This window comes from Chiloscyllium punctatum, chromosome 8 (assembly GCF_047496795.1).
Source record: "Chiloscyllium punctatum isolate Juve2018m chromosome 8, sChiPun1.3, whole genome shotgun sequence".
NCBI classification, from domain to species: domain Eukaryota; kingdom Metazoa; phylum Chordata; class Chondrichthyes; order Orectolobiformes; family Hemiscylliidae; genus Chiloscyllium; species Chiloscyllium punctatum.
The window spans coordinates 114840446-114853376 of NC_092746.1; the positions used below are offsets into that span (position 1 = coordinate 114840446).

Consider the following 12931-nt stretch of genomic DNA (forward strand, 5'->3'; position numbering starts at 1 on the left):
ATTTCTGATACACTAAGCAATTGATTAGTTAGAGATGTTGACTTTAACTTTCATCTTTGAATGATATTCAAAGACTCATGAAATAAGTTTATTTGGTTCTATCAAAATTTCAGGTAGCTTTTACTTACTGTAAGTTTGGAGTTCTATACATTATTACAAATATATTTTTCAAAGCTTTGTGATTAAATTTATCTCAGTGTTAACTGTGATCTTATTAGTAACCTTATAAAATAAATTAAATGTTGTAGCTGACACTTTCTACTTTCAGCACTCTGATGTGAATTATCATCAGTGAACCAGGAAGCAATAAAAAAAGGATGTTAGCTGTGAATTCTACAAGATTTAATATTGTTACATGTTTAGGATAAATTAACTTTCAAATATTGGGCTTTTTTTCAGTGCTGCTAATAAATCTCCTGTGGCATATTGATTGACAGATCCAACGGTTGAGGTAGTAAGCGAAATGGAAGATATTATTAGAGAGGAACATGGTACAGCAGAGTTTATCTGTCAGTACTCCAGACCAGTCAAGGCTGTGTGGAGAAGAAATGACAAAGAGGTTCAGGCTGATGGTCATCGCGTGATTATTGACCAGGACTGGAATGTAGCAAAACTGAAAATCTGTGATGTCACCCCAACGGATAGTGGGACGTATACTTGTGAAGCAGCTGGAACAAAAGTTGCTGCAGTACTCAGTGTTCCAGGTGAGCCCTGGAGACATATAATATAGCCCCTAAAACAGTATATTTTGTGCTCAATAATAAATGTAAATTTAATATTGTAAGAAGATAAACAAAACACAGAAGGATATATTTGTTAAGGATATACTTATAATGATAGGCCTTAAAACCTAGGCTTAGAATTATTAAACAACCACATATTAATTAATCTTATTCTGCCATTAACTATTTTCCACCACTGTGGCAATTTGCATCCTTAGTTCTAACCCTATAACCTACATTTCTAAATACACTGAAATACAATCAGAATCATCTCATTCAATCAGAAACACATTTATTGTTTCTCCTATTTCCAAAACTTTCTGCTGTGCCTACTGAATACCCCTTTTTAAAACATTGCCAAGTAAATTTGTGTAAATTTGTCAGTGCCTCCCTCTGTATTATAAATGTTCTATGATTGAATTGCAAACCTTTGCATCTTTGGTTTATAAGCGAAGATTATTCAGAAAGACTCCTAAATGAGTGACTGAGAACAAACTTGCTGGAAGAATTAAGTACGGAACAGTATATTTTAAGAGGGAGAAAGTGATGAAGAACTATTAGTGGTTAGAAGCTCTGAATAATAGAAAATTTATTGGATCCACAAACCAAACTTCAATGATTACTTTTGCAACCCCTTTAGCAATAAGAGTTAGAGTTTAGCAGTTAATATTAAACTAGCCAAGTAGGTTTCATGCCAAATTAGGTCACGTTTAGACTCTTAGCTTTATAATTTATTTGTGCTACTCTTTATTGTTTATATTTTCATTAATGGAATGAATTTCTTCATGGCAGTAAATTTTGGAAAACTTTAATGAAGGTCAGCAGAACAGCATGACAGGTATAAAGTTGAATCCGCTCTGAGTGCAAATCTGAGATCAGATACTCGCATTTTACAGTACCATCCATGTTCCTCAGATATCATATAACGGAACACCCTCCCACTTAAACCTTACATAATGGCCATAAGTGCACAACAACAGATTATTTTGCAACAGTCACTCCTACAGTATGTTTTTAACAGATGTACATTTAAGAGAGAATTTTGTTTCATGATGCAACTAGTACATTGCTAAGGGCAGAGTACAAAAATGTAGTGCTGGAATAGCATAGCCGATCAGGCAGCATCCGAGGAGTAGGAGAGTCGATGTTTTGAGCCTAAGCTCTTAATGTTGTCTCTCCTGCTCCTTGGATGCTGCCTGACTAGCTATGCTTTTCCAGCACCACACTTTTCGACTCTGATTTCCAGCATCTGCAGTCCTCACTTTCTCCATTGCTAAGGGCAGTAAAATAAGCTGTAGTATACTTCACACTGCAATGCAGCGTAAGAATTTTATAAATACACATGCTGTAAGGTACATTGCTGCTAAACTGGGCTTGCAGCATACCATGAGAGAACCAACAGATGGGAAAAACCTACCTGAGCTTGATCTTACAAATCTAATCACTGCAGCTATACCTGCCCATGACAGTAATTGTAGGAGTCAAGATTAGAGTGGTGTTGGAAAAGCACAGCAGATCAGGCAGCATCTGAGGAGCAGGCAGTGACCATCTCTACAAGAATCTAATCATCTCTTTTTGACATTCCATCAACATTGCTATCACTGAATCCTTCATGGTCTGTGTCCTACAAGTCACCATTGACCAAAAACTTCACCGAATCAATCACATATGCCTACAACAGGAGATCAGAGGCAGTGGATAAGAATGTCGAGGGAAAGATAAGTTTGTGGATGACACAAAGCTTGGCTGGGTTGCTGACAGTGAGGATGCAGGAGGTTACAGGAGGTCAGTTGGGTTTGTCAGATGGATTGATCAATGACAGATGGAATTTAACCCTGATAGTTGTGAGGCCGCATTTTGGAAGATGAAACAAGACAAGGGAATACAAAGGCAGGACGCTAGGATGAACAGAGGAATCTTGGGGTGTTTGTCCACAAGTCCCTGAATATAACAGAATGGGCGAATAGGATAGTTAAGAAGGCATATGGGGCACTGCCTTTTGGCATAGATTATAACAGCAGGGAGATGATGTTGGAGCTGTACAGGATTTTTGTTAGGACATAGCTGGAGTACTGTATGCAGTTCTGGTTGTTGCATTATAGGAAAGATGTGATTGCACTAGAGGGAGTGCAAAGGAGATTCACCAGAATGATGCCCCGGATAGAGCAGTTCAGCTACAAAGAGAGGCTGGATAAGCTCTTTGGGGCACAGAACATTAGTAGAGGATCTGTTTGAGGTATATAAAACTGTGAGGGGCATGGATGGGGTGAATAGATAACAGTTTTTCCCTAAGTTGAAGGGTCAATAACTAAGAGCCACATTTTTAAGGTGAAAGGCAGGAGATTTAGAGAGCATTCGAGGGAAATCTCTTTCACCCAGAAATTAGTGGAATCTGGAATGTGCTGGTTGGGAGATTAGTTGAGGCAGATAACCTCACAACCTTTAAAAAGTACTTGGATGTGCACTTGAAATATCAAAACATTTAAGGCTGTGGGCTTACTGCTGGAAAGTGGAGTTAGTGTAGAAATAGTGTAGCTTTGGCCAAAGGGCCTCTTCCATAAACTTGAATATTGCTGAACAAAGAAACATGTAGATGAAATGTTTTGTTTTACACTTGATGTAAAAGCAAGAATGCCAAATTTTAAACAATCACAACAACTTATACTAGAGTAGTAAAGCTGTGCTGTTTGGTTGGTATGTTAACTTTTTTTTCCAAGTTAAGCATTCCCATTCTAATGTGACTCCAGACCCACAATAGTGTGGATGAATCTTAATTGCTGTCTTAAATGACCCAGAAAGTCATTTCAGGGCAGTTAGAGATGGACAGTTCTGGCTTGAACTGACACCCATGAATGAATTTTTAAAAATCTTTGTGGGATGGTTTGCTAATAGCATTTTTGGGGAAAGCTTGAAATAATTGGTAGGGAAACATAAAAGAGGAAAAGAGAGATGAGATTCATAGCACCAGAATAAGATATGCGAAGATGTCGCCATTGGGAAAGTGACAGAGAGATATACACTCCCCATTTTTCTGGATTTTTAAAGTATTATTTCATGGGATATGGGTGTCACTGGCAGAGCAGCATTTATTGTCCATCCCTAATTGCCTAGAGACAGGTAAGAGTTAACCACATTGCTTTGAGTGTAGAGTTACATGTAGGCCAGTAGATTACCTTTCCTGAAGGACATTACTGAACCAGATGGGTTTTTACAACAATCAACAGTGGTTATATAGTTGTCAACACCACCTCCCCTAAATTCAAAATAGCTGAAAGACTTGAATATCTTTCCTTTATTCACAGAAATGAAGTTGTTGTGAATGTCCATGCTTTATTTTTGAGCAGAATTAATGTTTTGAGCAAAAGCCCTGGATGAAGGCCTTTTGCCCAAAATGTCGATTCTTCTGCTTCTCGGATGCTGTCTGATGTGCTGTGCTTTTCCAGCACAACGCTCTTGACTCTAATCTCCAGCATCTACAGTCCTCACTTTCGCCAATGCTTTTATTTTATGCTAACTTAGGTTCAAAAATGGAAAAATGATACAAATCTTTAAATTTGATTTGTACTTCTATATTCTGTGCACTAATGGGTCATAGAGTCAGAGAGTCATAGTGATGTACAGCATGGAAACAGCCCCTTCGGTCCAACCCGTCCATGCAGACCAGATATCCCAACCCAATCTAGTCCTACCTGCCATCACCCGGCCCATATCCCTCCAAACCCTTCTTATTCATATACCCATCCAAATGCCTCTTAAATGCTGCAATCGTACTAGCCTCCACCACTTCCTCTGGCAGCTCATTCTAAACATGTACCACCCTCTGCGTGAAAACATTGTCCCGTAGGTCTCTTTTATATCTTTCCCCTCTCACCCTAAACCTAAGCCCTCTAGTTCTGGACTCCCCGACCCCAGGGAAAAGACTTTGCCTATTTATCCTATCCATGCCCCTCATAATTTTGTAAACCTCTATAAGGTCACCCCTCAGCCTCTCACACTACAGGGAAAACAGCACCAGCCTGTTCAGCCTCTCCCTATAGATCAAATCCTCCAACCATGGCAACATCCTTGTAAAAACAATGACTGCAGATGCTGGAAACCAGATTCTGGATTAGTGGTGCTGGAAGAGCACAGCAGTTCAGGCAGCATCCGAGGACCAGCGAAATCGACGTTTCGGGCTTTTCCGAAACGTCGATTTCGCTGGTCCTTGGATGCTGCCTGAACTGCTGTGCTCTTCCAGCACCACTAATCCAGAACATCCTTGTAAATCTTTTCTGAACCCTTTCAGTTTCACAACATCTTTCCGATAGGAAGGAGACCAGAATTGCCGCAATATTCCAACAGTGGCCTAACCAATGTCCTGTACAGCCGCAACATGACCTCCCAACTCCTGTACTCAATACTCTGACCAATAAAGCATACCAAACGCCTTCTTCACTATCCTATTCACCTGCAACTCCACTTTTAAGTAGCTATGAACCTGCATTCCAAGGTCTCTTTGTTCAGCAACGCTTTCCAGGACCTTACCATTAAGTGTATAAGTCCTGATAAGATTTGATTTCCCAAAATGCAACACCTTGCATTTATGTGAATTAAACTTCATCTGCCACTTTTCAGCCCAATGGCCCATCTGGTCAAGATCCTGTTGTAATCTGAGGTAACCCTCTTTGCTGTCCACTACACCTCCAATTTTGGTGTCATCTGCAAACGTACTAACTGTACTTCATATGCTTGCATCCAAATCATTTATGTAAATGACAAAAAGTAGAGGGCCTAACACCAATCCTTGTGGCACTCCACTGGTCACAGGCCTCCAGTCTGAAAAACAACCCTCCACCACCACCCTCTGTCTTCTACCTTAGAGCCAGTTCTGTATTCAAATGGCTAGTTATCCCTGTATTCCATTAGATCTAACCTTGCTAATCAGTCCCCTGTGGGGAACCTTGTGGAACACCTTTCTGAAGTCCATATAGATCACATCTACTGCTCTGCCCTCATCAATCCTCTTTGTTACTTCCTCAAAAAAACTCAATCAAGTTTGTGAGACATGATTTCCCATGCACAAAACCATATTGACTAACTCTAATCAGTCCTTGCCTTTCCAAATACATGTACATCCTGTCCCTCAGGATTCCCTCCAACAACTTGCCCACCACTGACGTCAGGCTCACTGGTCTGTAGTTCCCTGGCTTGTCCTTACCACCCTATTTAAACAGTGGCACCACGTTAGCCAACTTCCAATCTTCCGGCACCTCACCTGTGACTATTGATGATACAAATATCTCAGCAAGAGGCCCAGCAATCACTGCTCCAGCTTCCCACAGAGTTCTCAGGTACACCTGATCAGTGCTGGGGATTTATCCACTTTTATGCATTTCAAGACATCCAGCATTTCCTCCTCTGTAATATGGGCATTTTGCAACATGTCACCATGTATTTCCCTACAGTCTGTGTCTTCCATATCCTTTTCCACAGTAAATACTGATGCAAAATACTCATTTAGTATCTCCCCCATTTTCTGCAGCTCCTCACAAAGACCACCTTGCTGATCTTTGAGGGGCCCTATTCTCTTCCTAGTTACCCTTTTGTCCTTAATATATTTGTAAAAATCCTTTGGATTCTCCTTAATTCTATTTGCCAAAGCTATCTCATGTCCCCTTTTTGCCCTCCTGATTCCCTCTTAAGTATATTCCTACTTCCTTTATACTCTTCTTAGGATTCACTCGATCTATCCTGTCTATACCTTACATATGCTTCCTTCTTTTTCTTAACCAAACCCTCAATTTCTTTAGTCATCCAGCATTCCCTATACCTACCAGCCTTTCCTTTCACCCTAACAGGAATATATTTTCTCTGGGTTCTCGTTATCTCATTCCTGAAGGCTTCCCATTTTCCAGCCGTCCCTTTACCTGTGAACATCTGCCCCCAATCAGCTTTTGAAAGTTCTTGCCTAATACCGTCAAAATTGGCCTTTCTCGAGTTTAGAACTTCAACTTTTAGATCTGGTCTATCCTTTTCCATCACTATTTTAAATCTAATAGAATTATGGTCGCTGGCCCCAAAGTGCTCCCCCACTGATACCTCAGTCGCCTGCCCTGCCTTATTTTCCAAGAGCAAGTCAAGTTTTGCACCTTCTCTAGTAGGTACGTCCACATACTGAATCAGAAAATTATCTTGTACACACTTAACAAATTCCTCTCCACCTAAACCCTTAACACTATGGCAGTCCCAGTCAATGTTTGGAAAGTTAAAATCCCCTGCTATAACCACCCTATTTTTCTTACAGATAGCTGAGATCTCCTTACAAGTTTGTTTCTCAATTTCCCTCTGACTATTAGGGGGTCTATAATACAATCCCAATAAGGTTATCATCCCTTTCTTATTTCTCAGTTCCACCCAAATAACTTCCCTGGATGTATTTCCGGGAATATCCTCCCTCAGTACAACTGTAATGCTATCCCTTATCAAAAATGCCACCCCCTGCCCACCCCTCTTCTCTTGCTTCCCTTTCTATCCTTTAGTATTTATATCCTAGAACATTATTAGATTAGATTAGATTACTTACAGTGTGGAAACAGGCCCTTCGGTCCAACATGGCCACACCGACCCGCCGAAGTGCAACCCACCCAGATCCATTCCCCTACATTTACCCCTTCACCTAACACTACGGACAATTTAGCATGGCCAGTTCACCTAACCTGCACAGTTTTGGATTTTGGGAGGAAACCAGAGCACCCGGAGGAAACCCACGCAGACACGGGGAAAATGTGCAAACTCCACACAGAGATTTGCCTGAGGCGGGAATTTAACCCGGGTCTCTGGCGCTGTGAGACAACAGTGCTAACCACTGTGCCACCATTAAGCTGCCAGTTCTGCCCATCCCTGAGCCATATTTCTGTAATTGCTATGATATCCCAGTCCCATATTCCTAACCATGCCCTGAGTTCATCTGCCTTCCCTGTTCGGCCCCTTGCATTGAAATAAATGCAGTTTAATTTATTAGTCCTACCTTTCCCTGCCTTCCCTGACTGTTTGACTCACTTCTGTTCTCAACTGTAGCAGTCTCAGATTGATCTCTTTCCTCACTATCTCCCTGGGTCCCTTACTAGTTTAAATCCTCCTGAGCAGCTGTAGCAAATAAACCTCCGCAGAGTTCCAGGGAAATGGAAGAGAAGATTAGCAAAATTACTCTGGGTAGGAGTGAAAGGAACAGGATGGTCATTATGGGGGACTTTAACTTCCCCAACATTGACTGGAAATGCTTTAACTCTAGTATGTCAGATGGATCAGTTTTTGTCCAATGTGTACAGGAGGGTTTCCTGACACAGTATGTCGAAGGGTCCCCAACCTTACTGGTTTAAATCCCCCGAGCAGCTCAAGCAAATCTTCCTTCCATTATATTAGTCCCTTTCCAATTTAGGTGCAATCCGTCCTTCTTGTACAGGTCACTTCTACCCCAAAAGAGATTCCAATGATCCAAAAATGTGAGTCCTTCCCCCATACACTAGCTCCTCAGCCATGCATTCAATTGCTCTACTCTCCTATTCCTGCCCTCACTAGGTCGTAGCACCAGGAGTAATCCAGATATTGCTATTCTCGAGAACCTCCTTTTTAAATTCCTGTCTAACTCTCTGTCAGAATCTCAACCTTTTCCCCTTCCTATGTCGTTGGTTCCAGTGTGAACAATGACCTCTTGTTGGCCCCTCTCCTATGTGAGAACATTCTGCACCCTCTCTGAGACATCCTTGATCCTGGCACCAGGGAAGCAACATACCATTCTGCTTTTACACTGCTGGCTATAGAAACGTCTCTTTGTACCTCGGACTACAGAATTTCCTAACATGACTGATAGCTTGGAAGCCGATGTACCCCTCATTGCATTAGAACCAGTCTCAATACCAGAAACTTGGCTGTTCATGCTACGTTCCCCTGAGAATCCATCACCCCCTACATTTTCCAAAACAGTACACCTGTTTGAAATGGCTATATCCACAAAAAACTTCTGCACTAGCTGCCTACCTCTCTTATCTTTCCTGAAGTTAACCCATCTATGTGACTTTTCCCCCCTTCCTATAACTGCCATCTATCACATACTGTTGCTGTTGCAAATTCCTCATTGCTTCTAATTATTTCTCCAACCAATCCATTCGATCTGATAAAATTTGCAGCCAGCAGCATTTATGGCAGATATAATCCGCAGTAACCCTTAAATTCTCTTTAAACTCCCACATCTGACATGAAGTACATATCACTCTACTAAAGGCCATTTTTGCTCCTTCACAATCTACTGACCCAGAAAATAACACTGTCTTGTTCCTCTACAAACACTGCCCCAGCTTAAATTAATAGTTATGGCTTATATTTTAAGTTTAATCAAGAGAAATGTCTCCAAAAACATCTAATCAAGAAAGAACCCACTATTCACTACTGCAGATTCTCTGTAGGCCACACTTAAAACAACACTTAGCTTATCTGATTCTGTGCTGTGAACTTCGCCCAGTAGTTCCTCCAAGATCAGTTGTGACTTTCACTGTTTAACCATTTTCCCAGATGCATTCCGATGTCCAGCGACACACAAATTCAAGCATCAAAGGAAGTAACTGTGTGGGTTCTCTTTCTCTCTCTCTCGCAGGAAGACATAGTTTTAGTTTAAATTTTTAGTTGTGTGAGTAGTTAGGATTTTCTGGAAATTTTTTCATGCATTTAAATGTGGCTTTTAAAACCCTTGAGATGAATATTAAAGTATTTTAGAGACAAGGATAGAAGAGAGAAACAAGGACTGTTGTCAAACAACAAGGTGTCCTCTGGAAGAGACAGCAAGATTTTTAGTGAATGAATTAGCTTTATTTTCACGTGTATTCAGATAAGTATAATGAAAAGTTTTTACGTTACCACTTACAGTGCCATTTTAGGTGCAAATATACCTAGGTACAATCCTTTGTTACAGAATAGAGAAATGAAGAAAAAGAAGTTACATTTACCGCTATACATAATATGACCATAGGTTAGGAAAACAAGAAGCAAAGTTAAAAAGACAAACAACACAGCCTTTCTCCAAAGGCTATCCACAGCATACCAACACAGGGGGCCTCCATGTGGTTTGCGTACTGGCTGCTGCCACTGCGCTTCCACACTAGGCCACTACCCCCATTCCGCAATGTGCCACTGGTGTCTCCGCTCGGTTCACTGGCATCTCTGCTTTCATCCAGGAGATCAGAGATTGGGCAGACTTCTTTCAGAGAGTGGAGCAGATCATTTTGAGAGAATGAGGCTTGTAAAAGTAGCAGCCTTGTGAAGCAGTCTCCAAATCAGGTAGGGCAGAGGACATCATGAGTGACTGGATGCTTGTCAGAGAAAAGCTCCAGAAGCAGAAGTCTGTGGAAAAGCAGTTGGTGGAATCCATGTTAACAAATCTGAACTGTGTTAGCACTTGGTTTAAGGGTTTCAGGAAGAGAAATTAACTAAATAAATAGCACCGAGTGCGTAAGATTGGCAAAGAACAACCAAAAAAACTTTTAATTGGAAACAGTAAACCTTCATTGAGATTTGATTATCACGAATATTGTTTGTAAGGTTCTCTTTATTTTAGATAATTACAATAAGACTACATATGACAGGAAATATAAAGCTGTTTTAGCCAGCATTTGCAAGCAGTATGTTGGTCAAACAGTATTAACATTGTTGCCGGACATAAAAGGCAACCGAGCTGTGTGGTGTTTAGCACCCATCTTGAAGCTGTTTTGCATTTCAAAATTTGTGCAATGCACGTGGGACAGATAGAACAATGGGCCTACCTATGCAAGAAATCTAGGTTCAAAGAGTGATGTGATCTGTTTAGGCTAGAAGGGTTACATCTGAACAGTACCAAAATCAATGTCCTTGCAGGGCAGTTTGCTAATACTATTATTAGGGACTAAATAAACTAATTGGCAGATAGGAACAAGAAAGTAACATTATAGAAGGAAAAATAAGGTGCACAATGTATTGGGAGAGACAAATAACCAATAGTGTCAGAAATTGTAAGGTATTAGATGGGGTAAGAATAAGAGGAAAAGCAATAACGTCAAAATTGGTACATTTCTGTGAACACATTTTTCAAAGTGTGTTAAATAAGCTTGGTGAGATGCAAACTCACTATTGGCAGAATGTGATGTTGAAGCAATAATGAAATTCTCTCTCAAAAAAAAAGGCAGGACCAGATATAAAAATATTCCTCAACAGGTGCTTGCGAAGATAAATGAGGACGGACAGCAAGAGGTATAACAGTATTTATTAAGGGTTATATTCTATTTGCTGGAGTTGGAGAATGTCTAATGGAGTCAAGGACAGAATCTATTTGTGATTTGGAGATGCCGTTGTTGGACTGGGGTGTACAAAGTTAAAAATCACACAACACCATGTTATAGTACAGGTTTAATTGGAAGCACACGAGCTTTCGGAGCGACGCTCCTTCATCAGGTGATAGTGGAGGGCTCGATCGTAACACAGAATTTATAGCAAAAATTTACAGTGTGATGTAACTGAAATTATACATTGAAAAAGTGATTGTCTGTTAAGTCTTTCATCTGTTTGAATACCATGATAGTTTCACTTCTTTCATGTGTAAATCACAAACCTTTTTTTTAAAGTTGCATTCTCAGGTTAGCTGTTAACAATGGGTGATATCTCTCCACGCTTCAGGCTCACTGCCTTTATTCCTGATGAAGGGCTTTTGCCCGAAACGTCGATTTCGCTGCTCGTTGGATGCTGCCTGAACTGCTGTGCTCTTCCAGCACCACTAATCCAGTATTTGGTTTTCAGCATCTGCAGTCATTGTTTTTACCAATATGCTGAAGGTGTTAGCCCCCTGTGTTCTCTATCTATGCCACGATGTTTAGATTGATTCTAATCTAAAAAGGGAGATAACGGAGTTTCACATGAATCCATGCAGTTTTTGAGCTCAGAGTTTTACATGAATCCAACCAAAAACACGCCCGTGAATTAAATACATTGATCAGAACTTTGGATCCAGTCATTCAGGAGTTCCCTGCGAGCCCTCATCCCATGTACTTCTCGTGTAGGCAACTTTTACTGCTTTCCAAAGGTACACCAGAATGTCCCATTGTGTCGGGCAATGGGACCCGGTATGAGAATCTCTCCATCTATGTTGAAGGCATCTTGAAACCTATTGTACAGGGGATCCCCAGCTTCTGTCGCGACACTACGGATTTCTTACAGAAACTCAGCACCCATGGACCAGTTGAACCAGGAACATTCCTCATCACAATGAACGTTTCCGCACTCTACACCAGCATCCCCCACAATGATGGCATCGCGGCAACAGCCTCAGTACTCAACACCAACAACTGCCAATCTCCAAACACTATCCTACAACTCATCTGCTTTATCCTTGTTCACAATGTCTTCACATTTGACAACCAGTTCTTCATCCAGACACATGGAACAGTCATGGGAACCAAATTTGCACCCCAATATGCCAACATTTTTATGCACAAGTTCGAACAAGACTTCTTCTCTATGCAGGATCTCCAACCAACATTATACACCAGGTACATTGACGACATTTTCTTCCTCTGGACCTGTGGCGAGGAGTCATTGATAAAACTACACAGTGACATCAACAAGTTCCATCCCACCATCAAACTCACCATGGACTACTCTCGACTATCTGTCTCATTCTTGGACACATGCATCTCCATCAAGGATGGACACCTCAGCACCACACTCTACCGCAAACCCACTGACAATCTCACAATGCTACACTTCTCCAGCTTTCACCCAAAACATATTAAAACAGCCATCCCCTATGGACAAGCCCTACGCATACACCAGATCTGCTCAGATGAAGAGAAACGTGATGGACACCTGGAAGTACTCAGGGATGCCCAACTCATCGACCACCAGTTCTGATGTGCCACAGCAAGGAACCGTAATGACCTCCTCAGGAGACAGACACGTGCTGCAACCAACAGGGTACCCTTCGTGTTCAGTATTTCCCAGGAGCTGAAAATCTACGCCATGTTCTTCGTGACCTGCAACACATTATCAATGAGGATGAGTACCTCACCAAGACCTTCCCACACCTCCACTACTTGCCTTTGAACAACCGCCAAACCTCAAACAGATCATTGTTCGTAGCAAATTGCCCGGCTCTCAGGACAACTCCATACAACCCTGTCACGGTAGGCGCTGCAAGACGTGTCAGAGTGTGG

The 12931-nt window shown here is 41.3% G+C and overlaps 1 protein-coding gene across 2 annotated transcripts in view; it reads left to right on the forward strand.

The window, feature by feature from the left end:
- obscnb (obscurin, cytoskeletal calmodulin and titin-interacting RhoGEF b) overlaps positions 1-12931 on the forward strand; it is an 802448-nt gene that overhangs the window by 494379 nt on the left and 295138 nt on the right. Inside the window, exon 62 of one of the 2 annotated variants that reach the window (XM_072576281.1) lies at positions 438-704. The exons of the other annotated variant lie outside the window; for it this stretch is intronic. Within the exon in view, the coding sequence (XP_072432382.1) occupies positions 438-704 (267 nt within the window). The remainder of the gene's footprint in view (positions 1-437; positions 705-12931) is intronic. 2 annotated transcript variants of the gene reach the window in all.